This window comes from Oncorhynchus kisutch, unplaced genomic scaffold, assembly GCF_002021735.2.
Source record: "Oncorhynchus kisutch isolate 150728-3 unplaced genomic scaffold, Okis_V2 scaffold1116, whole genome shotgun sequence".
NCBI classification, from domain to species: domain Eukaryota; kingdom Metazoa; phylum Chordata; class Actinopteri; order Salmoniformes; family Salmonidae; genus Oncorhynchus; species Oncorhynchus kisutch.
Window position 1 is genome coordinate 21,126 of NW_022263061.1, and position 25,521 is coordinate 46,646.

Genomic DNA, 25,521 nt, shown 5'->3' on the forward strand with positions numbered 1-25,521 from the left:
TCCCCTGACACATTGTTTTGGTGTGCCAGGACCATTCATGACGTATCTCTCTCTCGATGTGATTGGAGAGAAGCCTTCCCCTGATACATTGTTTTGGTGTGCCAGGACCATTCATGACGTATCTCTCTCTCGATGTGATTGGAGAGAAGCCTTCCCCTGATACATTGTTTTGGTGTGCCAGGACCATTCATGACGTATCTCTCTCTCTCGATGTGATTGGAGAGAAGCCTTCCCCTGACACATTGTTTTGGTGTGCCAGGACCATTCATGACGTATCTCTCTCTCTCTCTCGATGTGATGTGATTGGAGACAAGCCTTCCCCTGACACGTTGTTTTGGTGTGCCAGGACCATTCATGACGTATCTCTCTCTCTCTCGATGTGATTGGAGACAAGCCTTCCCCTGACACATTGTTTTGGTGTGCCAGGACCATTCATGATGTATCTCTCTCTCTCGATGTGATTGGAGAGAAGCCTTCCCCTGACACATTGTTTTGGTGTGCCAGGACCATTCATGACGTATCTCTCTCTCTCTCTCTCGATGTGATGTGATTGGAGAGAAGCCTTCCCCTGACACATTGTTTTGGTGTGCCAGGACCATTCATGACATATCTCTCTTTCTCTCGATGTGATTGGAGAGAAGCCTTCCCCTGACACGTTGTTGTGGTGTGCCAGGACCATTCATGACGTATCTCTCTCTCTCGATGCGATGTGATTGGAGAGAAGCCTTCCCCTGACACATTGTTGTGGTGTTCCAGGACCATTCATGACGTATCTCTCTCGATGTGATGTGATTGGAGACAAGCCATCCCCTGATACATTGTTTTGGTGTGCCAGGACCATTCAGTTGAGCTCAACGCTGATTATTTATGAATGTTTTTATCAAGGGAGGCCAAATGCTCGCTGGCTTCACTTGCCTTCAATGCTACAGCAGCAACAATGTCATACTCTTTATGACCAGACCAAATCAGATAGATGGGGACACATACAGAGACAGAGGGGATCTGTTTCACTCGCTCAGATGCTTCATCCGGTGGGATACATTCAGCCTCTTGTGAATTGAAGGACAATTATGAAAACTTAGAGAGATGAAAGATAAAATTAAATTCATGGTCAATTTTCTGGGGAAGTCTGGCTTCCATGAATACCCACCACTGTGAGTGTAAATGTGTGTGTGTGTGTGTGTGTGCGTGCGTGTGCGTGTGCGTGTGTGTGTGTGTGTGTGTGTGTGTGTGTGCGTGTGTGCGTGCGTGTGTGTGTGTGTGTGTCCTTACGTTCCATTCGAAGCCAGCTACAGCGATGCCTCCGGCAGCTCCTGTTCCAGCCAGACCGATGAACAGACCAGAGCCCTCGCTACTGGCAAACAGAGAGGCTCCGATCTACACACAGATACACACACACACACACACACAGACACCACACAGACACCACACACAGACATACACAGACACCACACACAGATACACACACACGCACAAACACCACACACAGATACACACACACACCGCACACAGATACACACAGACACACACAAACACCGCACACAGATATACACAGACACACACACCGCACACAGATACACACAGACACACACACACCACACACATATACACACAGACACACACAGATACACACACACACACAGACACACACAAACACCGCACACAGATATACACAGACACACACACCGCACACAGATACACACAGACACACACACACCGCACACAGATACACACAGACACACACAAACACCACACACAGATACACACAGACACACACACACCACACACAGATACACACAGACACACACAAACACCACACACAGATACACACAGACACACACAAACACCACGCACAGATACACACAGATACACACAGACACACACAAACACCGCACACAGATACACACACAAACACCACAAACACCACACACAGACACACACAGATACACACACAGATACACACACAAACACCACACACAGACACACACAACTGGTAAACAGAGCGGCTCTGATCTTCCACAAGAAGAGCAGGAAATGGAGGACTGTTTGAGATCAACAGCAGATGTAACAGACTTTAAGATCTGACTCACCGGCCACCAGGCCATGTCTCTCCCAGCCAGGAAGTATCCACTCAGAGTGTTCCTGCTGACCCTGCACGACGACTGAAAAACAACCAGAGATCCATAGTTACACAGAGTTCAATAGTTACACAGAGTTACACACAAACCAGACAGAGTTCAATAGTTACACAGAGTTACACACACCAGACAGAGTTCCATAGTTACACAGAGTTACACACTCCAGACAGAGTTCCATAGTTACACAGAGTTACACACACCAGACAGAGTTACATAGTTACACACACCAGACAGAGTTACATAGTTACACACACCAGACAGAGTTCCATAGTTACACAGAGTTACACACAAACCAGACAGAATTCCATAGTTACACAGAGTTACACACACCAGACAGAGTTCCATAGTTACACACACCAGACAGAGTTCCATAGTTACACACACCAGACAGAGTTCCATAGTTACACACACCAGACAGAGTTCCATAGTTACACAGAGTTACACACAAACCAGACAGAATTCCATAGTTACACAGAGTTACACACACCAGACAGAGTTCCATAGTTACACACACCAGACAGAGTTCCATAGTTACACACACCAGACAGAGTTCCATAGTTACACACACCAGACAGAGTTCAAAAGTTCCATAGTTACACACACCAGACAGAGTTCAATAGTTACACAGAGTTACACACAAACCAGACAGAGTTCCATAGTTACACAGAGTTACACACAAACCAGACAGAGTTACATAGTTACACAGAGTTACACACACCAGACAGAGTTACATAGTTACACAGAGTTACACACAAACCAGACAGAGTTACATAGTTACACAGAGTTACACACACACCAGACAGAGTTCCATAGTTACACACACCAGACAGAGTTCCATAGTTACACAGAGTTACACACACCAGACAGAGTTCCATAGTTACACAGAGTTATACACACACCAGACAGAGTTCCATAGTTACACACACCAGACAGAGTTCCATAGTTACACAGAGTTACACACACACCAGACAGAGTTCCATAGTTACTCAGAGTTACACACAAACCAGACAGAGTTCATTAGTTACACAGAGTTACACACACCAGACAGAGATCCATAGTTACACACATCAGACAGAGTTCCATAGTTACACACACCAGACAGAGTTCCATAGTTACACACACCAGACAGAGTTCCATAGTTACACACACCAGACAGAGTTCCATAGTTACACACACCAGACAGAGTTCCATAGTTACACACACCAGACAGAGTTCATTAGTTACACAGAGTTACACACACCAGACAGAGATCCATAGTTACACACATCAGACAGAGTTCCATAGTTACACACACCAGACAGAGTTCCATAGTTACACACACCAGACAGAGTTCCATAGTTACACACACCAGACAGACAGACAGACAGATCGTGAGACAGACAGACAGATCGTTAGACAGACAGACAGACAGATCATTAGCCAGACAGACAGACAGATCGTTAGACAGACAGACAGGACAGACATACAGATCGTTAGACAGACAGACAGACAGACAGACAGACAGACAGACAGATCGTTAGACAGACAGACAGACAGACAGACAGATCGTTAGACAGACAGACAGATCGTTAGACAGACAGACAGACAGACAGATCGTTAGACAGACAGACAGACAGACAGACAGACAGACAGACAGACAGACAGACAGACAGACAGACAGATCATTAGACAGACAGACAGACAGACAGACAGATCGTTAGACAGACAGACAGATCGTTAGACAGACAGACAGACAGTATTAGGTAAGTCTCACCCAGATGCCGACGGCTACGTTGAGCAGGAAGTAAGCAGCGATGATGATGATGTCAGAGATACTGAAGGACTGGGACAGAGCAAAGAACTGGGTGGTGGAGTTGGACGCCATTACTGACCACTCACACTAACACACACACACACCTAACACGCACACCTAACACTCACACACACCTAACACACACACCTAACCCTAACACACACCTAACCCTAACACACACCTAACCCTAACACACACACATACCTAACACCACACCTGACCACTGCTGCAGACACACCGTACACTAACCCCACACCTGACCACTGATGCAGACACACTGTACACTAACCCTAAACCTGACCACTGATTCACTAACCCCACACCTGACCACTGATTCAGACACACCGTACACTAACCCCAGACCTGACCACTGCTTCAGACACACCGTACACCTGACCGTACACCGTAAACCTGACCACTGATTCACTAACCCCACACCTGACCAATGCTGCAGACACTATGGAGAATGAGTAGGAGAGAGAGAGAGAACAGGGGCAGGAGATCGGGGGACATTGTGTCAATTGATGATTAAACACCTCTGCTAATGTGTGTTTAGAGAATCACGCTGACACACACACTACCTGCTGGCTGGAAGGTAATGGAGTGTGTGTGTTGGAGGTCACACATAAAGCTCGTGTGAGCAGAGGGGACTCAGGTCAGACACCACCAACAGTCAGCAGAGTGGACTCAGGTCAGACACCACCAACGGTCAGCAGAGTGGACGCAGGTCAGACACCACCAACGGTCAGCAGAGGAGACTCAGGTCAGACACCACCAACAGTCAGCAGAGTGGACTCAGGTCAGACACCACCAACGGTCAGCAGAGTGGACTCAGGTCAGACACCACCAACAGTCAGCAGAGTGGACTCAGGTCAGACACCACCAACGGTCAGCAGAGTGGACGCAGGTCAGACACCACCAACGGTCAGCAGAGGAGACTCAGGTCAGACACCACCAACAGTCAGCAGAGTGGACTCAGGTCAGACACCACCAACGGTCAGCAGAGTGGACTCAGGTCAGACACCACCAACGGTCAGCAGAGGAGACTCAGGTCAGACACCACCAACAGTCAGCAGAGTGGACCCAGGTCAGACACCACCAACAGTCAGCAGAGGAGACTCAGGTCAGACACCACCAACAGTCAGCAGAGTGGACCCAGGTCAGACACCACCAACAGTCAGCAGAGTGGACCCTGGTCAGACACCACCAACAGTCAGCAGAGTGGACCCAGGTCAGACACCATCAGAGTGGACCCAGGTCAGACACCACCAACAGTCAGCAGAGTGGACTCAGGTCAGACACCACCAACGGTCAGCAGAGTGGCCCCAGGTCAGACACCACCAACGGTCAGCAGAGTGGACTCAGGTCAGACACCACCAACGGTCAGCAGAGTGGACCCAGGGCAGACACCACCAACAGTCAGCAGAGTGGACCCAGGTTAGATACCATCAACGGTCAGCAGAATGGACCCAGGTCAGACAACACCAACAGCCTTTCACCAACGGTCAGCAGAGTGGACCCAGGTCAGACACCACCAACAGCCTCTCACCAACGGTCAGCAGAGTGGACCCAGGTCAGACACCACCAACAGCCTCTCACCAACGATCAGCAGAGTGGACTCAGGTCAGACACCACCAACGGTCAGCAGAGTGGACCCAGGTCAGACACCACCAACAGCCTCTCACCAACGGTCAGCAGAGTGGACTCAGGTCAGACACCCCCAACGGTCAGCAGAATGGACCCAGGTCAGACACCACCAACAGTCAGCAGAGTGGACCCAGGTCAGACACCACCAACGGTCAGCAGAGTGGACCCAGGTCAGACACCACCAACAGTCAGCAGAGTGGACCCTGGTCAGACACCACCAACAGTCAGCAGAGTGGACCCAGGTCAGACACGATCAGAGTGGACCCAGGTCAGGCACCACCAACAGTCAGCAGAGTGGACTCGGGTCAGACACCACCAACGGTCAGCAGAGTGGCCCCAGTTCAGACACCACCAACGGTCAGAAGAGTGGACTCAGGTCAGACACCACCAACGGGTCAGCAGAGGAGAACTAGGTCAGACACCACCAACAGTCAGCAGAGTGGACTCATGTCAGACACCACCAACGGTCAGCAGAGTGGACCCAGGTCAGACACCACCAACAGCCAGCAGAGGAGACTCAGGTCAGACACCACCAACAGTCAGCAGAGTGGACCCAGGTCAGACACCACCAACAGTCAGCAGAGTGGACCCTGGTCAGACACCACCAACAGTCAGCAGAGTGGACCCAGGTCAGACACCATCAGAGTGGACCCAGGTCAGGCACCACCAACAGTCAGCAGAGTGGCCCCAGTTCAGACACCACCAACGGTCAGCAGAGTGGACTCAGGTCAGACACCACCAACGGTCCGCAGAGTGGACCCAGGTCAGACACCACCAACAGTCAGCAGAGTGGACCCAGGTCAGACACCATCAACGGTCAGCAGAATGGACCCAGGTCAGACAACACCAACAGCCTTTCACCAACGGTCAGCAGAGTGGACCCAGGTCAGACACCACCAACAGCCTCTCACCAACGGTCAGCAGAGTGGACCCAGGTCAGACACCACCAACAGCCTCTCACCAACGATCAGCAGAGTGGACCCAGGTCAGACACCACCAACGGTCAGCAGAGTGGACCCAGGTCAGACACCACCAACAGCCTCTCACCAACGATCAGCAGAGTGGACTCAGGTCAGACACCACCAACGGTCAGCAGAATGGACCCAGGTCAGACACCACCAACAGCCTCTCACCAACGATCAGCAGAGTGGACTCAGGTCAGACACCACCAACGGTCAGCAGAATGGACCCAGGTCAGACACCACCAACAGCCTCTCACCAACAGTCAGCAGAGTGGACCCAGGTCATACACCACCAACAGCCTCTCACCAACAGTCAGCAGAGTGGACTCAGGTCAGACACCACCAACAGCCTCTCACCAACGATCAGCAGAGTGGACCCAGGTCAGACACCACCAACAGCCTCTCACCAACGGTCAGCAGAGTGGACTCAGGTCAGACACCACCAACGGTCAGCAGAGTGGACCCAGGTCAGACACCACCAACAGCCTCTCACCAACGGTCAGCAGAGTGGACTCAGGTCAGACTCCACCAACGGTCAGCAGAATGGACCCAGAATGGACCCAACACTCTAACCACTAGGCTAACTGCTGGTTACTAGTCCAATGCTCCAGCCACTAGGCTACCTGCTGGTTACTGGTCCAACTCTCTAATCACTAGGCTACCTTCTGGTTACTGGTCCAACACTCTAACCACTAGGCTACCTTCTGGTTACTAGTCCAACTCTCTAACCACTAGCCTACCTGCTGGTTACTGGCCCAACGCTCTAACCACTAGGCTGCCTGCTGGTTACTAGTCCAACTCTCTAACCACTAGGCTACCTGCTGGTTACTAGTCCAACGCTCTAACCACTAGGCTACCTGCTGGTTACTAGTCCAACGCTCTAACCACTAGGCTACCTGCTGGTTACTGGCCCAACGCCTTAACCACTAGGCTACCTGCTGGTTACTAGTCCAACGCTCTAACCACTAGGCTACCTGCCTCTAACCACTAGGCTTCCTGCTGGTTACTAGTCCAACGCTCTAACCACTAGCCTACCTGCTGGTTACTGGCCCAACGCTCTAACCACTAGGCTGCCTGCTGGTTACTAGTCCAACTCTCTAACCACTAGGCTACCTGCTGGTTACTAGTCCAACGCTCTAACCACTAGGCTGCCTGCTGGTTACTAGTCCAACTCTCTAACCACTAGGCTACCTGCTGGTTACTAGTCCAACGCTCTAACCACTAGGCTACCTGCTGGTTACTGGTCCAACACTCTAACCACTAGGCTACCTGCCGTCTGGTGTGTTTGTGTGTCTAGGTAACATCCGTTGGTCAGTGTGTTTTAGCGAGAGAAACAGATGGCTCTGACGTCACACACACACTGCCATCACCATCAATCACACACACACACACACACACACACACACAAACACACACACCGTAAACACACACACACACACACACACACACATCATAGACACACACACACACACATCCCGTAAACACACACAGACACACACACATCATAGACACACACACACACATCCCGTAAACACACACACACACATCATAGACACACACACACACCGTAAACACACACACACACACACACAGACACACACACACCAGGCAGGAGAAGTGAACATGCTCAACAGAATTAATACATCAACTGGAATACAGAACAGACCAGAGGAGGCTGGTGGGGGAGGCTGGAATACAGAACAGACCAGAGGAGGCTGGTGGGGGAGGCTGGAATACAGTGCAGACTAGAGGAGGCGAGTGGGGGAGGCTGGAATACAGAACAGACCAGAGGAGGCTGGAATACAGTACAGACCAGAGGAGGCTGGTGGGGGAGGCTGGAATACAGTGCAGACTAGAGGAGGCTGGTGGGGGAGGCTGGAATACAGAACAGACCAGAGGAGGCTGGTGGGGGAGGCTGGAATACAGAACAGACCAGAGGAGGCTGGTGGGGGAGGCTGGAATACAGTACAGACCAGAGGCTGGTTAAAACCCCCAGGGTAGGACAGGTCTGATAACAGGGTAGGTCAGGTCTGATAACAGGGTAGGACAGGTCTGATAACAGGGTAGGGCAGGTCTGATAACAGGGTAGGACAGGTCTGATAACAGGGTAGGGTAGGTCTGATAACAGGGTAGGACAGGTCTGATAACAGGGTAGGACAGGTCTGATAACAGGGTAGGGCAGGTCTGATAACAGGGTAGGACAGGTCTGATAACAGGGTAGGGCAGGTCTGATAACAGGGTAGGACAGGTCTGATAACAGGCTAGGACAGGTCTGATAACAGGGTAGGACAGGTCTGATAACAGGGTATTCATAATTTCACTGTGAGGTCTACTACACCTGTTGTATTCATCATTTCACTGTGAGGTCTACTACACCTGTTGTATTCAGCATTTCACTGTGAGGTCTACTACACCTGTTGTATTCAGCATTTCACTGTGAGGTCTACTACACCTGTTGTATTCAGCATTTCACTGTAAGGTCTACTACACCTGTTGTATTCAGCATTTCACTGTGAGGTCTACTACACCTGTTGTATTCAGCATTTCACTGTGAGGTCTACTACACCTGTTGTATTCAGCATTTCACTGTGAGGTCTACTACACTGTTTCACTGTGAGGTCTACTACACCTGTTGTATTCATCATTTCACTGTAAGGTCTACTACACCTGTTGTATTCAGCATTTCACTGTGAGGTCTACTACACCTGTTGTATTCAGCATTTCACTGTGAGGTCTACTACACCTGTTGTATTCAGCATTTCACTGTAAGGTCTACTACACCTGTTGTATTCATAATTTCACTGTAAGGTCTACTACACCTGTTGTATTCAGCATTTCACTGTAAGGTCTACTACACCTGTTGTATTCAGCATTTCACTGTAAGGTCTACCTAGACCTTTTGTATTCAGCATTTCACTGTAAGGTCTACTACACCTGTTGTATTCAGCATTTCACTGTGAGGTCTACTACACCTGTTGTATTCAGCATTTTACTGTGAGGTCTACTACACCTGTTGTATTCATCATTTCACTGTGAGGTCTACTAAACATCTGCTGCACAAATACCGACAAACCAATGGCAATTAATTGTTTATTTTGGCAGAAAATAAACGTTCATATGTGTATGTGTGTGTGTGTGTGTGTGTGTGTGTGTGTGTGTGTGTGTGTGTGTGTGTGTAGTCTGTGTATGGTGTGTATCAGTCGTCAGCTCCTATGTTGTGGAACAGACAAGACATTGACTCTCCACAGTGGATCCTCCGTACAGCTTCAGACAGGATCAGAGAAACATCAACCGTCTTTATCTTACAGCACTGGAGCTTCTGGGACGAGTGGGGAATCGTGTTGGTTACCACCACCTAGAGAAGAGAGAGAGAGAAACAGCGAGACAGACAGACGGGCAGAGAGACAGACAGACAGACGGGCAGAGAGAGAGACAGACAGGCAGAGAGAGAGAGACAGACAGACGGGCAGAGAGAGAGACAGACAGACGGGCAGAGAGAGAGACAGACAGACGGGCAGACAGACAGACAGACAGACGGGCAGAGAGAGAGACAGACAGACGGGCAGAGAGAGAGACAGACAGACGGGCAGAGAGAGAGACAGACAGACGGGCAGAGAGAGAGACAGACAGAGAGAGAGACAGACAGACGGGCAGAGAGAGAGACAGACAGACGGGCAGAGAGACAGACAGACAGACGGGCAGAGAGAGAGACAGACAGACGGGCAGAGAGACAGACAGACAGACGGGCAGAGAGAGAGACAGACAGACGGACAGAGAGAGAGACAGACAGAGAGAGAGACAGACAGACAGAGAGACAGACGGGCAGAGAGACAGACAGACAGACGGGCAGAGAGAGAGACAGACAGACGGGCAGAGAGACAGACAGACAGACGGGCAGAGAGAGAGACAGACAGACGGGCAGAGAGAGAGACAGACAGACGGGCAGACAGACAGACAGACAGACGGGCAGAGAGAGAGACAGACAGACGGGCAGAGAGAGAGACAGACAGAGAGAGAGAGACAGACAGACGGGCAGAGAGAGAGACAGACAGAGAGAGAGACAGACAGACGGGCAGAGAGAGAGACAGACAGACGGGCAGAGAGACAGACAGACAGACAGACGGGCAGAGAGAGAGACAGACAGACGGGCAGAGAGACAGACAGACAGACGGGCAGAGAGAGAGACAGACAGACGGACAGAGAGAGAGACAGACAGAGAGAGAGACAGAGACAGACAGACGGGCAGAGAGACAGACAGACAGACGGGCAGAGAGAGAGACAGACAGACGGGCAGAGAGACAGACAGACAGACGGGCAGAGAGAGAGACAGACAGAGAGAGAGACAGACAGACAGAGAGACAGACAGACGGGCAGAGAGAGAGACAGACAGACAGAGAGACAGACAGACAGACGGGCAGAGAGAGAGACAGACGGGCAGAGAGAGAGAGACAGACAGACGGGCAGAGAGAGAGACAGACAGACGGGCAGAGAGAGAGAGACAGACAGACGGGCAGAGAGAGAGACAGACAGACGGGCAGAGAGAGAGACAGACAGACGGGCAGACAGACAGACAGACAGACGGGCAGAGAGAGAGACAGACAGACGGGCAGAGAGAGAGACAGAAAGACGGGCAGAGAGAGAGACAGACAGACGGGCAGAGAGAGAGACAGACAGAGAGAGAGACAGACAGACGGGCAGAGAGAGAGACAGACAGACGGGCAGAGAGAGAGACAGACAGAGAGAGAAACAGCAAGACAGACAGACAGACAGAGAGAGAGACAGACAGACGGGCAGAGAGACAGACAGACAGACGGGCAGAGAGAGAGACAGACAGAGAGACAGACAGACAGACGGGCAGAAAGACAGACAGACGGGTAGAGAGAGAGACAGACAGACGGGCAGAGAGAGAGAGAAACAGCGAGACAGACAGATGGGCAGAGAGACAGACAGACAGACGGGCAGAGAGAGAGACAGACAGACGGGCAGAGAGACAGACAGACAGACGGGCAGAGAGACAGACAGACAGACGGGCAGAGAGAGACAGACAGAGAGACAGACAGACAGACGGGCAGAAAGACAGACAGACGGGCAGAGAGAGAGACAGACAGACGGGCAGAGAGAGAGAGAAACAGCGAGACAGACAGATGGGCAGAGAGACAGACAGACAGACGGGCAGAGAGAGAGACAGACAGACGGGCAGAGAGACAGACAGACAGACGGGCAGAGAGACAGACAGACAGACGGGCAGAGAGAGAGACAGACAGACGGGCAGAGAGAGAGACTAAATCAAGAGAATCATGAGAAAACTAAAAAAGCTCCAACTAGACAGACAGACCCTCCCCTCCGTTCCCCTCCCCTCCCCTCTGTTCCCCTCCCCTCCATTCCCGTTCCCATCGCCTCCGTCCCCTTCGTTCCCGTCCCCTCCCCTCCGTTCCCGTCCTGTCCCCTCCGTTCCCGTCCCCTCCGTTCCTGTCCCCGTCCCTCCGTTCCCCTCGCCTCCCCTCCGTTCCCGTCCCCTCCCCTCCGTTCCCGTCCCCTCCCCTCCGTTCCCGTCCCCTCCGTTCCCCTCCCCTCCGTTCCCGTCCCCTCCGTTCCCGTCCCCTCCCGTCCCCTCCGTTCCCATCCCCTCCGTTGCCCTCCCCTCCGTTCCCGTCTCCTCCCCTCCGTTCCCGTCCCCTCCCGTTCCCCTCCGTTCCCTTCCCCCTCCGTTGCCCTCCCCTCCGTTCCCGTCCCCTCCCCACCCCCTCCTATCCTGTCCCCTCCGTTCCCGTTCCCCTCCGTTCCCGTCCCCTCCCCTCCCCACCCTATCCTGTCCCCTCCGTTCCCGTTCCCCTCCCCTCCGTTCCCCTCCCCTCCATTCCGCTCTTACCTGACTAATGGCTGACTCCTGGAGGATTCTGGGAGCGTCCGCAGACAGGATGGCATGTGTTGCCATGGCGATGATCGGCCCCGCCCCCCTCTCCCTCAGCATCTCCGCTGCCGCCACAAAACCCACCGCATCATCGATGATGTCATCCTGACATACACACACACCAGGTTAACACACATACACACCTCCCCCGTCCTGCCCTGACCTCTGACCCCAGCCACTCACCACGATGATGGCGATGCGTCCGGCCACATCTCCTACGACTGTGATAGGATGCTTCTCCTTAGGGATACAGACTGACCGAGAGAGAGAGACGGTAATGAGACCTGTTATCTACTGACCCAGAGTCAGATGAAGTCCTTTATCTACTGACCCAGAGTCAGATGATCTCCTTAGGGATACAGACTGACAGAGAGAGAGACGGTAATGAGGCCCGTTATCTACTGACCCAGAGTCAGATTATCTCCTTAGGGATACAGACTGACAGAGAGAGAGACGGTAATGAGGCCTGTTATCTACTGACCCAGAGTCAGATGAAGTCCTTAATCTACTGACCCAGAGTCAGATGAAGTCCGTTATCTACTGACCCAGAGTCAGATGAGGTCCTTTATCTACTGACCCAGAGTCAGATGGGGCCCTTTATCTACTGACCCAGAGTCAGATTAACAGGGAACTGTGTGTCTCCAACAGGGAACTGTGTGGTGTGTCTCTAACAGGGAACTGTGAGTCTCTAACAGGGAACTGTGTGTCTCTAACAGGGAACTGTGTGTCTCTAACAGGGAACTGTGTGTCTCTAACAGGGAACTGTGTGTCTCTAACAGGGAACTGTGTGTCTCTAACAGGGAACTGTGTGTCTCTAACAGGGAACTAACCTACCCAACCCTGCCTTTAGGCAACTGTGTGTCTCTAACAGGGAACTGTGTGGTGTGTCTCTAACAGGGAACTGTGTGGTGTGTCTCTAACAGGGAACTGTGTGGTGTGTCTCTAACAGGGAACTGTGTGGTGTGTCTCTAACAGGGAACTGTGTGGTGTGTCTCTAACAGGGAACTGTGTGGTGTGTCTCTAACAGGGAACTGTGTGTCTCTAACAGGGAACTGTGTGTCTCTAACAGGGAACAGTGTGTCTCTAACAGGGAACTGTGTGTCTCTAACAGGGAACTGTGTGTCTCTAACAGGGAACTAACCTACCCAACCCTGCCTTTAGGGAACTGTGTGTCTCTAACAGGGAACTGTGTGTCTCTTTCAGGGAACTGTGTGTCTCTAACAGGGAACTGTGTGTTTCTAACAGGGAACTAACCTACCCAACCCTGCCTTTAGGGAACTGTGTGTCTCTAACAGGGAACTGTGTGTCTCTAACAGGGAACTGTGTGTCTCTAACAGGGAACTGTGTGTCTCTAACAGGGAACTGTGTGTCTCTTACAGGGTAGTTCAGGTAGACCTCCGGTGGTTCTGACTGTCGGAGGAGAGTGCCGTCCGTCCAGCAGGTCCGTCTCTGCATCTCCGTGGATCACAGCAATAGACACACGCAACCTCTCGGCGAGGGACTGGGCCCTAGACAACAGAGACAGAGAGACAGACACAGAGACAGACTTAGTGTGTAGTGTGTTAATTCATAGTGAACTTAAGAAATGAGCGTCAGGGTAACTCACCTCTTAGAGACAGAGAGACAGAGACAGAGAGACAGAGACAGAGAAATGAGCGTCAGGGTAACTCACCTCTTAGAGACAGAGAGACAGAGACAAAGAGACAGAGAAATGAGCGTCAGGGTAACTCACCTCTTAGAGACAGAGACAGAGAGACAGAGACAGAGAAATGAGCGTCAGGGTAACTCACCTCTTAGAGACAGAGACAGAGAGACAGAGACAGAGAAATGAGCGTCAGGGTAACTCACCTCTTAGAGACAGAGAGACAGAGACAGAGAGACAGAGACAGAGGAATGAGCGTCAGGGTAACTCACCTCTTAGAGACAGAGACAGAGAGACAGAGACAGAGGAATGAGCGTCAGGGTAACTCACCTCTTAGAGACAGAGAGACAGAGACAGAGAGACAGAGACAGAGGAATGAGCGTCAGGGTAACTCACCTCTTAGAGACAGAGAGACAGAGACAGAGAGACAGAGAAATGAGCGTCAGGGTAACTCACCTCTTAGAGACAGAGAGACAGAGACAAAGAGACAGAGAAATGAGCGTCAGGGTAACTCACCTCTTAGAGACAGAGACAGAGAGACAGAGACAGAGGAATGAGCGTCAGGGTAACTCACCTCTTAGAGACAGAGAGACAGAGACAGAGAGACAGAGACAGAGGAATGAGCGTCAGGGTAACTCACCTCTTAGAGACAGAGAGACAGAGACAGAGAGACAGAGAAATGAGCGTCAGGGTAACTCACCTCTTAGCGGAGGACGGTGATTTGGCCACGATAACGGCATTATGGTAGTCTGGAATCTACAGGGAGACAACACGGAGTTATGGGTAGTGTAGTTTGGAATATACAGGGAGACAACAAGGAGTTATGGGTAGTGTAGTTTGGAATATACAGGGAGACAACAAGGAGTTATGGGTAGTGTAGTTTGGAATATACAGGGAAACAACAAGGGGTTGTGGGTAGTAGAGTCTGGAATCTACAGCTTAACTCCTCCTGTATGTACTGGGGGGTTGTGGGTAGTGTAGTCCTCCCTCCTGTATGTACTGTAGTAGGAAGGGGTTGTGGGTAGTGTAGTCCTACCTCCTCCTGTATGTACTGGGGGGTTGTGGGTAGTGTAGTCCTCCCTCCTGTATGTACTGTAGTAGGAAGGGGTTGTGGGTAGTGTAGTCCTCCCTCCTGTATGTACTGTAGTAGGAGGGGGTTGTGGGTAGTGTAGTCCTCCCTCCTGTATGTACTGTAGTAGGAGGGGGTTGTGGGTAGTGTAGTCCTACCTCCTCCTGTATGTACTGTAGTAGGAGGGGGTTGTGGGTAGTGTAGTCCTACCTCCTCCTGTATGTACTGTAGTAGGAGGGGGTTGTGGGTAGTGTAGTCCTACCTCCTGTATGTACTGCAGTAGGAGGGGGTTGTGGGTAGTGTAGTCATCCCTCCTGTATGTACTGTAGTAGTAGGGGGTTGTGGGTAGTGTAGTCCTACCTCCTCCTGTATGTACTGTAGTAGGAGGGGGTTGTGGGTAGTGTAGTCCTACCTCCTCCTGTATGTACTATAGTAGGAGGGGGTTGTGGGTAGTGTAGTCCTACCTCCTCCTGTATGTACTGTAGTAGGAGGGGGTTGTGGGTAGTGTAGTCCTCCATCCTGTATGTACTATAGTAGGAGGGGGTTGTGGGTAGTGTAGTCCTACCTCCTCCTGTATGTACTATAGTAGGAGGGGGTTGTGGGTAGTGTAGTTCTACCTCCTCCTGTATGTACTATAGTAGGAGGGGGTTGTGGGTAGTGTAGTCCTACCTCCTACTGTATGTACTGTAGTAGGAGGGGGTTGTGTAGCCCTACCTCCTACTGTATGTACTGTAGTAGGAGGGGGTTGTGGGTAGTGTAGTCCTACCTCCTCCTGTATGTACTGTAGTAGGAGGGGGTTGTGGGTAGTGTAGTCCTACCTCCTCCTGTATGTACTGTAGTAGGAGGGGGTTGTGGGTAGTGTAGTCCTACCTCCTCCTGTATGTACTGCAGTAGGGGGGGGGGGGGGGTTGTGGGTAGTGTAGTCCTCCCTCCTGTATGTACTGTAGTAGTAGGGGGTTGTGGGTAGTGTAGTCCTACCTCCTCCTGTATGTACTGCAGTAGGAGGGGGTTGTGGGTAGTGTAGTCCTACCTCCTCCTGTATGTACTGCAGTAGGAGGGGGTTGTGGGTAGTGTAGTCCTACCTCCTGTATGTACTGCAGTAGGAGGGGGTTGTGGGTAGTGTAGTCCTACCTCCTCCTGTATGTACTGCAGTAGGAAGGGAGAAGCTCTCAGGTTGTCTACTGGGATGTTGAAGAAGCCCTGAATCTCCTTCTGATGAAGATCCACAGTGATGAGATGGGTCAGACCTACACACACACACACACACACACACACACATACGTACGTACGTCAGACCTAACACAGTGTAGATGAACCGTTATCTCCAACACATTCGATTGAAACATAACGTGTTGTCTCACCTGCCCTGCACATCAGAGAGGCGATCAGCTTACAGACGATGGATCCCCGTTTCCTCATCTTACACTGTTTACTGTAGGGTAGGTACGGCAGCACGCCACACACACTCCTCGCACACGCCGTCACACACCCATACGCCATCACACACAGCTCCATCAGGCACCGGTTCACATCCCTGCACACACACACACACAGTTTACTGTTACAGTAACACAAATACACAGAGAGAGGGAGAGCTCCATTGATAGAAGAATTTGAATATTTAAAGTAGTGACTAAAGTATTCCACCCTGAATCTGTAGAACTGGTGTACACCAGGTGTATCCTGTTATAAACTGACGGTGTACACCAGGTGTATTCTGTTATAAACTGACACCAGGTGTATCCTGTTATAAACTGACGGTGTACACCAGGTGTATCCTGTTATAAACTGACGGTGTACACCAGGTGTATCCTGTTATAAACTGACGGTGTACACCAGGTGTATCCTGTTATAAACTGACGGTGTACACCAGGTGTATCCTGTTATAAACTGACGGTGTACACCAGGTGTATCCTGTTATAAACTGACGGTGTACACCAGGTGTATCCTGTTATAAACTGACGGTGTACACCAGGTGTATCCTGTTATAAACTGACGGTGTACACCAGGTGTATCCTGTTATAAACTGACGGTGTACACCAGGTGTATCCTGTTATAAACTGACGGTGTACACCAGGTGTATCCTGTTATAAACTGACGGTGTACACCAGGTGTATTCTGTTATAAACTGACACCAGGTGTATCCTGTTATAAACTGACAGTGTACACCAGGTGTATCCAGTATAAACTGACGGTGTACACCAGGTATATGCTGTTATAAACTGACAGTGTACACCAGGTGTATCCTGTTATAAACTGACGGTGTACACCAGGTGTATTCTGTTATAAACTGACAGTGTACACCAGGTGTATCCAGTATAAACTGACGGTGTACACCAGGTGTATGCTGTTATAAACTGACAGTGTACACCAGGTGTATCCAGTATAGACTGACAGTGTACACCAGGTGTATCCTGTTATAAACTGACTGTGTACACCAGGTGTATCCTCTTATAAACTGACTGTGTACACCAGGTGTATCCTGTTATAAACTGACTGTGTACACCAGGTGTATCCTCTTATAAACTGACTGTGTACACCAGGTGTATCCTGTTATAAACTGACTGTGTACACCAGGTGTATCCTCTTATAAACTGACTGTGTACACCAGGTGTATCCTGTTATAAACTGACTGTGTACACCAGGTGTATCCTCTTATAAACTGACTGTGTACACCAGGTGTATCCTTGTATAAACTGACGGTGAGATGGTCTGGATGATGTAGACGTCTTTCCCTCTGACCGACTCCTGGATCTGGATACGCGTTTCTATGGAGACAAAAGGTCAGGTCAGGGGTCACACAGAACCATTACCATCATCCTCCTCCTCCTCCTCTTCCTCACCTCCATTAGAATCCTGGTAGACTTCAGTCTTGCCCAGCTCTACTCCCAGTCTCCTATAGACAGACAGGTTAGGGTTAAGGAGGCTCCTATAGACAGACAGACAGGCAGACAGACAGGCAGGCAGGCAGACAGACAGACAGACAGACAGACAGACAGGCAGGCAGACAGGCAGGCAGGCAGGCAGGCAGGCAGGCAGGCAGGCAGGCAGGCAGGCAGGCAGGCAGGCAGGCAGGCAGGCAGGCAGGCAGGCAGATGTGTTATATAATATTCAACTACAGTCTCCTACCAGAGGGAAAGGCAACATGCTATTCAACTACAGTCTCCTACCAGAGGGAAAGGCAACATGCTATTCAACTACAGTCTCCTACCAGAGGGAAAGGTAACATGCTATTCAACTACAGTCTCCTACCAGAGGGAAAGGTAACATGCTATTCAACTACAGTCTCCTACCAGAGGGAAAGGTAACATGCTATTCAACTACAGTCTCCTACCAGAGGGAAAGGTAACATGCTATTCAACTACAGTCTCCTACCAGAGGGAAAGGTAACATGCTATTCAACTACAGTCTCCTACCAGAGGGAAAGGTAACATGCTATTCAACTGTGTAATGTAGAACAAGCATGTCTATCTGACATGTAGTAAGAGGGAATCATGCCCGCTCTAGTCAAGGCGTTTCTATCTGACGTGTAGTACGAGGGAATCATGTCTGCTCTAGTCATGGCGTTTCTATCTGACGTGTAGTACGAGGGAATCATGTCTGCTCTAGTCAAGGCGTTTCTATCTGACGTGTAGTACGAGGGAATCATGTCTGCTCTAGTCAAGGCGTTTCTATCTGACGTGTAGTACGAGGGAATCATGTCTGCTCTAGTCATGGCGTTTCTATCTGACGTGTAGTACGAGGGAATCATGTCTGCTCTAGTCAAGGCGTTTCTATCTGACATGTAGTAAGAGGGAATCATGCCCGCTCTAGTCATGGCGTTTCTATCTGACGTGTAGTACGAGGGAATCATGTCTGCTCTAGTCAAGGCGTTTCTATCTGACGTGTAGTAAGAGGGAATCATGCCCGCTCTAGTCAAGGCGTTTCTATCTGACGTGTAGTAAGAGGGAATCATGTCCGCTCTAGTCAAGGCGTTTCTATCTGATGTGTAGTAAGAGGGAATCATGTCCACTCTAGTCATGGCGTTTCTATCTGACGTGTCCGCTCTAGTCAAGACGTTTCTATCTGACGTGTAGTAAGAGGGAATCATGTCCACTCTAATCAAGGCGTTTCTATCTGCAACAGCCCTGGTGTAAACTGGAACATCTGGAAGGTGGGTGTGGTCTATTGACTCACTCTGCGATCCTATTGGCCAGCTCCATACAAGAGGGTGAGGAGTTAGCGGAGAACAGGACCAATCGGTCCTTTAGTTTGTCTACATTGGTCTTAGCCCCTCCCTCTGGGGGCGTGGCCAACCCCTGTCTGGGCTGCCACACTTCAGTGAGACCTTCCTGGAAAACACACAACATTATTACCACACAAATCACATTTAATTTGCCAAATACAACAGTGAAATGCTTACTTACAAGCCCTTAACCAACAATGCAGATTAAAGAAAACAGGGTTAGGAAAATAAATTACAGTTTTAAAAAATATGTTTGTTTTTTAAAATCGCACAATAAAATAACAATAATGTGTCTACACAATCTCGGGTTTTGCTCAGTGGGCGAAACACTGTCTTGAGTGGGTTTCAGTACCCAAGAGGTTACATTAGCAGACAACCATGAACCTGCTGTAAAAACATTCACACAGAAACCCTAATCACTTCACCTCTGTGTCCAGTAGCTTCCTACTGTAGGTACCTGTCCTCCAAGTCATCCTCCAGGTATTTCGGATTCAGAACAGCAGAGTAACGACAACATGTAAGACGAAGATAAACTAGCTAGTACTAGTAAGTAGTTAACTAACTAATGAACTAACTCTCTCCTCTACAGCTTGGTCCTGGCCCCCCCTCCCCCATGGGTGCACGTTTTGGTATTTACCCTAGTCCTGGCCCCCCTCCCCCATGGGTGCACGTTTTGGTATTTACCCTAGTCCTGGCCCCCCTCCCCCATGGGTGCACGTTTTGGTATTTACCCTAGTCCTGGCCCCCCTCCCCCATGGGTGCACGTTTTGGTATTTACCCTAGTCCTGGGCCCCCCTCCCCCATGCACGTTTTGGTATTTACCCTAGTCCGGGGCCCCCCTCCCCCATGGGTACACATTTTGGTATTTACCCTAGTCCGGGGCCCCCCTCCCCCATGCACGTTTTGGTATTTACCCTAGTCCTGGCCCCCCTCCCCCATGGGTGCACGTTTTGGTATTTACCCTAGTCCTGGCCCCCCTCCCCCATGGGTGCACGTTTTGGTATTTACCCTAGTCCTGGGCCCCCCTCCCCCATGCACGTTTTGGTATTTACCCTAGTCTGGGGCCCCCCTCCCCCATGGGTACACATTTTGGTATTTACCCTAGTCCTGGGCCCCCCTCCCCCATGGGTACACATTTTGGTATTTACCCTAGTCCTGGGCCCCCCTCCCCCATGGGTACACATTTTGGTATTTACCCTAGTCCTGGGCCCCCCTCCCCCATGGGTACACATTTTGGTATTTACCCTAGTCCTGGGCCCCCCTCCCCCATGGGTACACATTTTGGTATTTACCCTAGTCCTGGGCCCCCCTCCCCCATGGGTACACATTTTGGTATTTACCCTAGTCCGGGGCCCCCCTCCCCCATGGGTACACATTTTGGTATTTACCCTAGTCCTGGGCCCCCCTCCCCCATGGGTACACATTTTGGTATTTACCCTAGTCCTGGGCCCCCCTTCCCCATGGGTACACATTTTGGTATTTACCCTAGTCCTGGGCCCCCCTCCCCCATGGGTACACATTTTGGTATTTACCCTAGTCCTGGGCCCCCCTCCCCCATGGGTACACATTTTGGTCTTTACCCTAGTCCTGGGCCCCCCTCCCCCATGGGTACACATTTTGGTATTTACCCTAGTCCGGGGCCCCCCTCCCCCATGGGTACACATTTTGGTATTTACCCTAGTCCTGGGCCCCCCTTCCCCATGGGTACACATTTTGGTATTTACCCTAGGCACTACACAGCAGATTCAAATCATCCAAGCTTGATGATGAGTTGGTTCATTTGAATCTGCGGTGTCGTGCCTAGGGGCAGGGGCCCCAGGAGTTTGGTCTTCCGGTACCTTACCTGGTGGTTACCATGGTGACACCGGGGATGGAATCACCTGGCTGCACTTCCTGATAGCTAACGTTGTCTAGCAACAAACTAAGGAGTAAATGTTATTACATACTAAACCACTTATATTTATAAATGTTTCAAAGTCTAAACTAACAAGAATATAACTAGCTACACTTTAATTGAGAGAGATTTTTTTTAGGGGGTTTTAAGTTATCCAAGGTAAAAGCCGCTAGTTGTTGCTGACAGTTTCGTGATGAGCTGAACTCGTTACGGGTTATTACCCCAGCGGTTTATCCCGTACTTCACCGTTTATACTATTAGATGTGTCCAGGTTGCGATGCTTTGGGTCCTGACAGACAATATAAACAACGTCGTTATCGAATTAAATCTCTCACCAGTTTGCTTTCGGTGGTCAACAACAAGTCAACTCTGGAGACATGAGTTGTGTTGACAGCTGTTTAGTAGACAGACACGAGTAGCACCGTCACCCAGCGGTAGAGTTTAACCTCACACGTTTTATCCTCTCCACCTGAAGTCTTTCTGTTTTCACAAGAAACGTATGTTATTATTATTATTTTTTACAGAGATATTGTGTGAGAAATGATCAGCAATATTTTAACTCTGGTTTTATCCGTAGTAGTGTAGAATTATTTTTATTATTCTGCTGCTCAAACTAACATGGTCCGACCGGATACGGAAGCACCCCCCGGAACATGAATATCTGGATCAGAGAGTTTCTAAACCAAGAGGCGCAATATTTTGAGACTTCCGGGAACACTTGTGAAATAGATCAATAAGAGAAATGAACAATTCTTCCTTATTAGTTGTTAATTTTCCTTAAATCTAAAAGGCACAATCTAGATTCAAGCCAATGTTTTAAGTAGTTGAACATGTTATTACTCCAACTTCGTGAAAAATGATAAATTGACACTTTTTCATTTTCGGCAGAAACAACTTTATATCACAAAAGTGTGGACTTTGATTTTTGACTGGCTGCACATGCGCAGTTTGGCGTGACGTCGCCCTAACAGCGCCTACAAATGGAATTGGTTGATTTCTATTGGACAAGCAGCTTAGTCTTTGTCTGGATCATCCAATCACAAGCGAGAAAACAAAATTAACCCGGAAATAGTTAACCCAAAGAGTTTACCGCGAAATTGAGCAGACAGACGGGGACGGGAGAAGACAAAAAACGAACAAACACGGAACCGACTGAAAAAGTAGTATTGCATAGATATTATTATCATATTATACACCCCGGCTGTCCGGTACATACCGGTCAACTTGACTGACTACTAATGGACGAGTATGACGAGATGTTCGGGATAGAGGACGAGTATGAACAACAGTTCGCTGATGAGCTTGAGGTCCTGGCTGAGATGGACTGTGAGTTGTAGGCTAGTTAGATGGATAAAAGTTAGTCTGGTCAAGATAAAAAAAATATCAAAAAGTCTTCTTATTAAACCGACTTTTCCAAGCGCGGGTCGATTTGTTTCTTTCTCACCTGGTCGTCAGGTGATAACTCAGAACGGGCAGTAGGCTATAGCAGCGTTTTGAAAAGTCGCTTTATAGGGTCGTCAATAGTTCAAAATGTATTTGTCACATGAGCCGAGTACAACAGGTGGAGTAGACCTCACAGTGAAATGCTGAATACAACAGGTGTAGTAGACCTCACAGTGAAATGCTGAATACAACAGGTGTAGTAGACCTCACAGTGAAATGCTGAATACAGCAGGTGTAGTAGACCTCACAGTGAAATGTTGAATACAACAGGTGTAGATCTCACAGTGAAATGCTGAATACAACAGGTGTAGTAGACCTCACAGTGAAATGTTGAATACAACAGGTGTAGACCTCACGGGTGAAATGCTGAATACAACAGGTGTAGTAGACCTCACAGTGAAATGCTGACTACAACAGGTGTAGTAGACCTCACAGTGAAATGCTGAATACAACAGGTGTAGTAGATCTCACAGTGAAATGCTGAATACAACAGGTGTAGTAGACCTCACAGTGAAATGCTGAATACAACAGGTGTAGTCTCTGATGTGTGTCTCTCTGTCTGTGTATTCTGATGTGGTTGTGTGTGTGTCTCTCTGTCTGTGTATTCTGATGTGTGTGTGTGTCTCTCTGTCTGTGTATTCTGATGTGTGTGTGTGTCTCTCTGTGTGTGTATTCTGATGTGTGTGTGTGTCTCTCTGTGTGTGTATTCTGATGTGTGTGTGTGTCTCTCTGTGTGTGTCTCTCTGTCTGTGTATTCTGATGTGGTTGTGTGTGTGTCTCTCTGTGTGTGTATTCTGATGTGTATTCTGATGTGTCTGTATTCTGATGTGTGTGTGTGTGTGTCTCTCTGTGTGTGTTTGTGTATTCTGATGTGTGTGTGTGTGTCTCTCTGTGTGTGTGTGTGTGTATTCTGATGTGTGTCTCTGTGTGTGTGTATTCTGATGTGTGTGTGTGTGTCTCTCTGTGTGTGTGTGTGTGTATTCTGATGTGTGTCTCTCTGTGTGGTCAGTTAATCCAGCTCCTTCCACTAAGCGGTCAGAGTTCCGGAAGCAGAAGCCTCAGTCGTTCCAGGAAGCCATCACCGCTGGTGACCAGCCACTCAGGAGCCAATCACAGGCATCGTCAGAACGGAGCCTCGGCCAATTGGAAGGCCCGTCTGTGGCGTGTGACGGAGAGGACATAGAACACCTGCTGGCGGACGAGCCAATCAGTGAGTAGCTCTTCCCTCTTCTCTGCCGTTAGTGTGATGACGTGAGGGAGAGAGAGAGTACTGTGGTGTCTCTTGTCGTTGATGTATTTGTATCCGTGTGTAGCTCCCAAGGCTAAGCGTCTGAGGCAGGATGTGGCTAAGAAGCTGTTTGAGGTGTCTCAGGTTGATGACATCACCCCCCCGTCGTCTCCAGAGGAGTTCCATCGAACCCCGAGCAGCAGGTAGGACCGTAGGATCATAGGTTATACTGGAACCAGCTGACCAGCCCTCTAGTAACCCACTAGTACATCAACTAGAACCAGCTAACAGCCCTCTAATAACCCACTAGTACATCAACTAGAACCAGCCCTCTAATAACCCACTAGTACATCAACTAGAACCAGCCCTCTAATAACCCACTAGTACATCAACTAGAACCAGCCCTCTAATAACCCACTAGTACATCAACTAGAACCAGCCGACCAGCCCTCTAATAACCCACTAGTACATCAACTAGAACCAGCCCTCTAATAACCCACTAGTACATCAACTAGAACCAGCCCTCTAGTAACCCACTAGTACATCAACTAGAACCAGCTGACCAGCCCTCTAATAACCCACTAGTACATCAATTAGAACCAGCCGACCAGCCCTCTAATAACCCACTAGTACATCAACTAGAACCAGCCCTCTAATAACCCACTAGTACATCAACTAGAACCAGCCCTCTAGTAACCCACTAGTACATCAACTAGAACCAGCCGACCAGCCCTCTAATAACCCACTAGTACATCAACTAGAACCAGCCCTCTAATAACCCACTAGTACATCAACTAGAACCAGCCCTCTAATAACCCACTAGTACATCAACTAGAACCAGCCCTCTAATAACCCACTAGTACATCAACTAGAACCAGCCCTCTAATAACCCACTAGTACATCAACTAGAACCAGCCCTCTAATAACCCACTAGTACATCAACTAGAACCAGCCGACCAGCCCTCTAATAACCCACTAGTACATCAACTAGAACCAGCCCTCTAATAACCCACTAGTACATCAACTAGAACCAGCCCTCTAATAACCCACTAGTACATCAACTAGAACCAGCTGACCAGCCCTCTAATAACCCACTAGTACATCAACTAGAACCAGCCCTCTAATAACCCACTAGTACATCAACTAGAACCAGCCCTCTAATAACCCACTAGTACATCAACTAGAACCAGCCCTCTAATAACCCACTAGTACATCAACTAGAACCAGCCCTCTAATAACCCACTAGTACATCAATTAGAACCAGCCGACCAGCCCTCTAATAACCCACTAGTACATCAATTAGAACCAGCTGACCAGCCCTCTAATAACCCACTAGTACATCAATTAGAACCAGCCGACCAGCCCTCTAATAACCCACTAGTACATCAACTAGAACCAGCCCTCTAATAACCCACTAGTACATCAACTAGAACCAGCCCTCTAGTAACCCACTAGTACATCAACTAGAACCAGCTGACCAGCCCTCTAATAACCCACTAGTACATCAACTAGAACCAGCCCTCTAATAACCCACTAGTACATCAACTAGAACCAGCCCTCTAATAACCCA

General features: G+C 49.6%; 3 protein-coding genes across 5 annotated transcripts in view; 1 reads left to right on the forward strand and 2 right to left on the reverse strand.

The window, feature by feature from the left end:
* Positions 1 to 1,272: 1,272 nt before the first annotated feature.
* On the reverse strand, positions 1,273 to 4,622 carry LOC116364638 (sodium/glucose cotransporter 5-like; the record flags this gene model as incomplete). Its single annotated transcript, XM_031817669.1, has 3 exons — positions 3,892 to 4,622; positions 2,091 to 2,162; positions 1,273 to 1,377 (listed from the first exon to the last, which is right to left on the reverse strand). Coding segments are annotated over exons 1-3 (288 nt in total), but the record flags the coding sequence as incomplete, so codon positions are not given.
* A 4,993-nt stretch (positions 4,623 to 9,615) lies between these two features.
* LOC109886681 (phosphoribosyl pyrophosphate synthase-associated protein 2) lies at positions 9,616 to 21,957 on the reverse strand. 3 transcript variants are annotated; one of them, XM_031817672.1, is made up of 12 exons: positions 21,899 to 21,957; positions 21,616 to 21,760; positions 19,338 to 19,492; positions 18,005 to 18,057; positions 17,863 to 17,929; positions 16,523 to 16,695; positions 16,293 to 16,408; positions 14,793 to 14,848; positions 13,828 to 13,958; positions 12,634 to 12,704; positions 12,409 to 12,555; positions 9,616 to 9,894 (listed from the first exon to the last, which is right to left on the reverse strand). In XM_031817672.1, exons 3-12 carry the CDS (start codon positions 19,361 to 19,363, stop codon positions 9,736 to 9,738), a joined length of 999 nt encoding a protein of 332 aa, XP_031673532.1. In that variant the 5' UTR covers positions 19,364 to 19,492; positions 21,616 to 21,760; positions 21,899 to 21,957; the 3' UTR covers positions 9,616 to 9,735. The 3 variants fall into 3 exon arrangements, with proteins under 3 accessions (XP_031673532.1, XP_031673531.1, XP_031673533.1); XM_031817671.1 differs by having other exon boundaries at positions 17,836 to 17,929; positions 21,899 to 21,954; XM_031817673.1 differs by having other exon boundaries at positions 17,829 to 17,929; positions 21,616 to 21,914.
* Positions 21,958 to 22,244: 287 nt separating this feature from the next.
* The window catches only part of LOC116364639 (chromosome transmission fidelity protein 18 homolog), a 39,784-nt gene continuing 36,507 nt past the window's right edge, over positions 22,245 to 25,521 (forward strand). Inside the window, exons 1-3 of the mRNA XM_031817670.1 lie at positions 22,245 to 22,606; positions 23,733 to 23,933; positions 24,037 to 24,154. Of these exons, the coding sequence (XP_031673530.1) occupies positions 22,519 to 22,606; positions 23,733 to 23,933; positions 24,037 to 24,154 (407 nt within the window). The 5' untranslated portion in view covers positions 22,245 to 22,518. The remainder of the gene's footprint in view (positions 22,607 to 23,732; positions 23,934 to 24,036; positions 24,155 to 25,521) is intronic.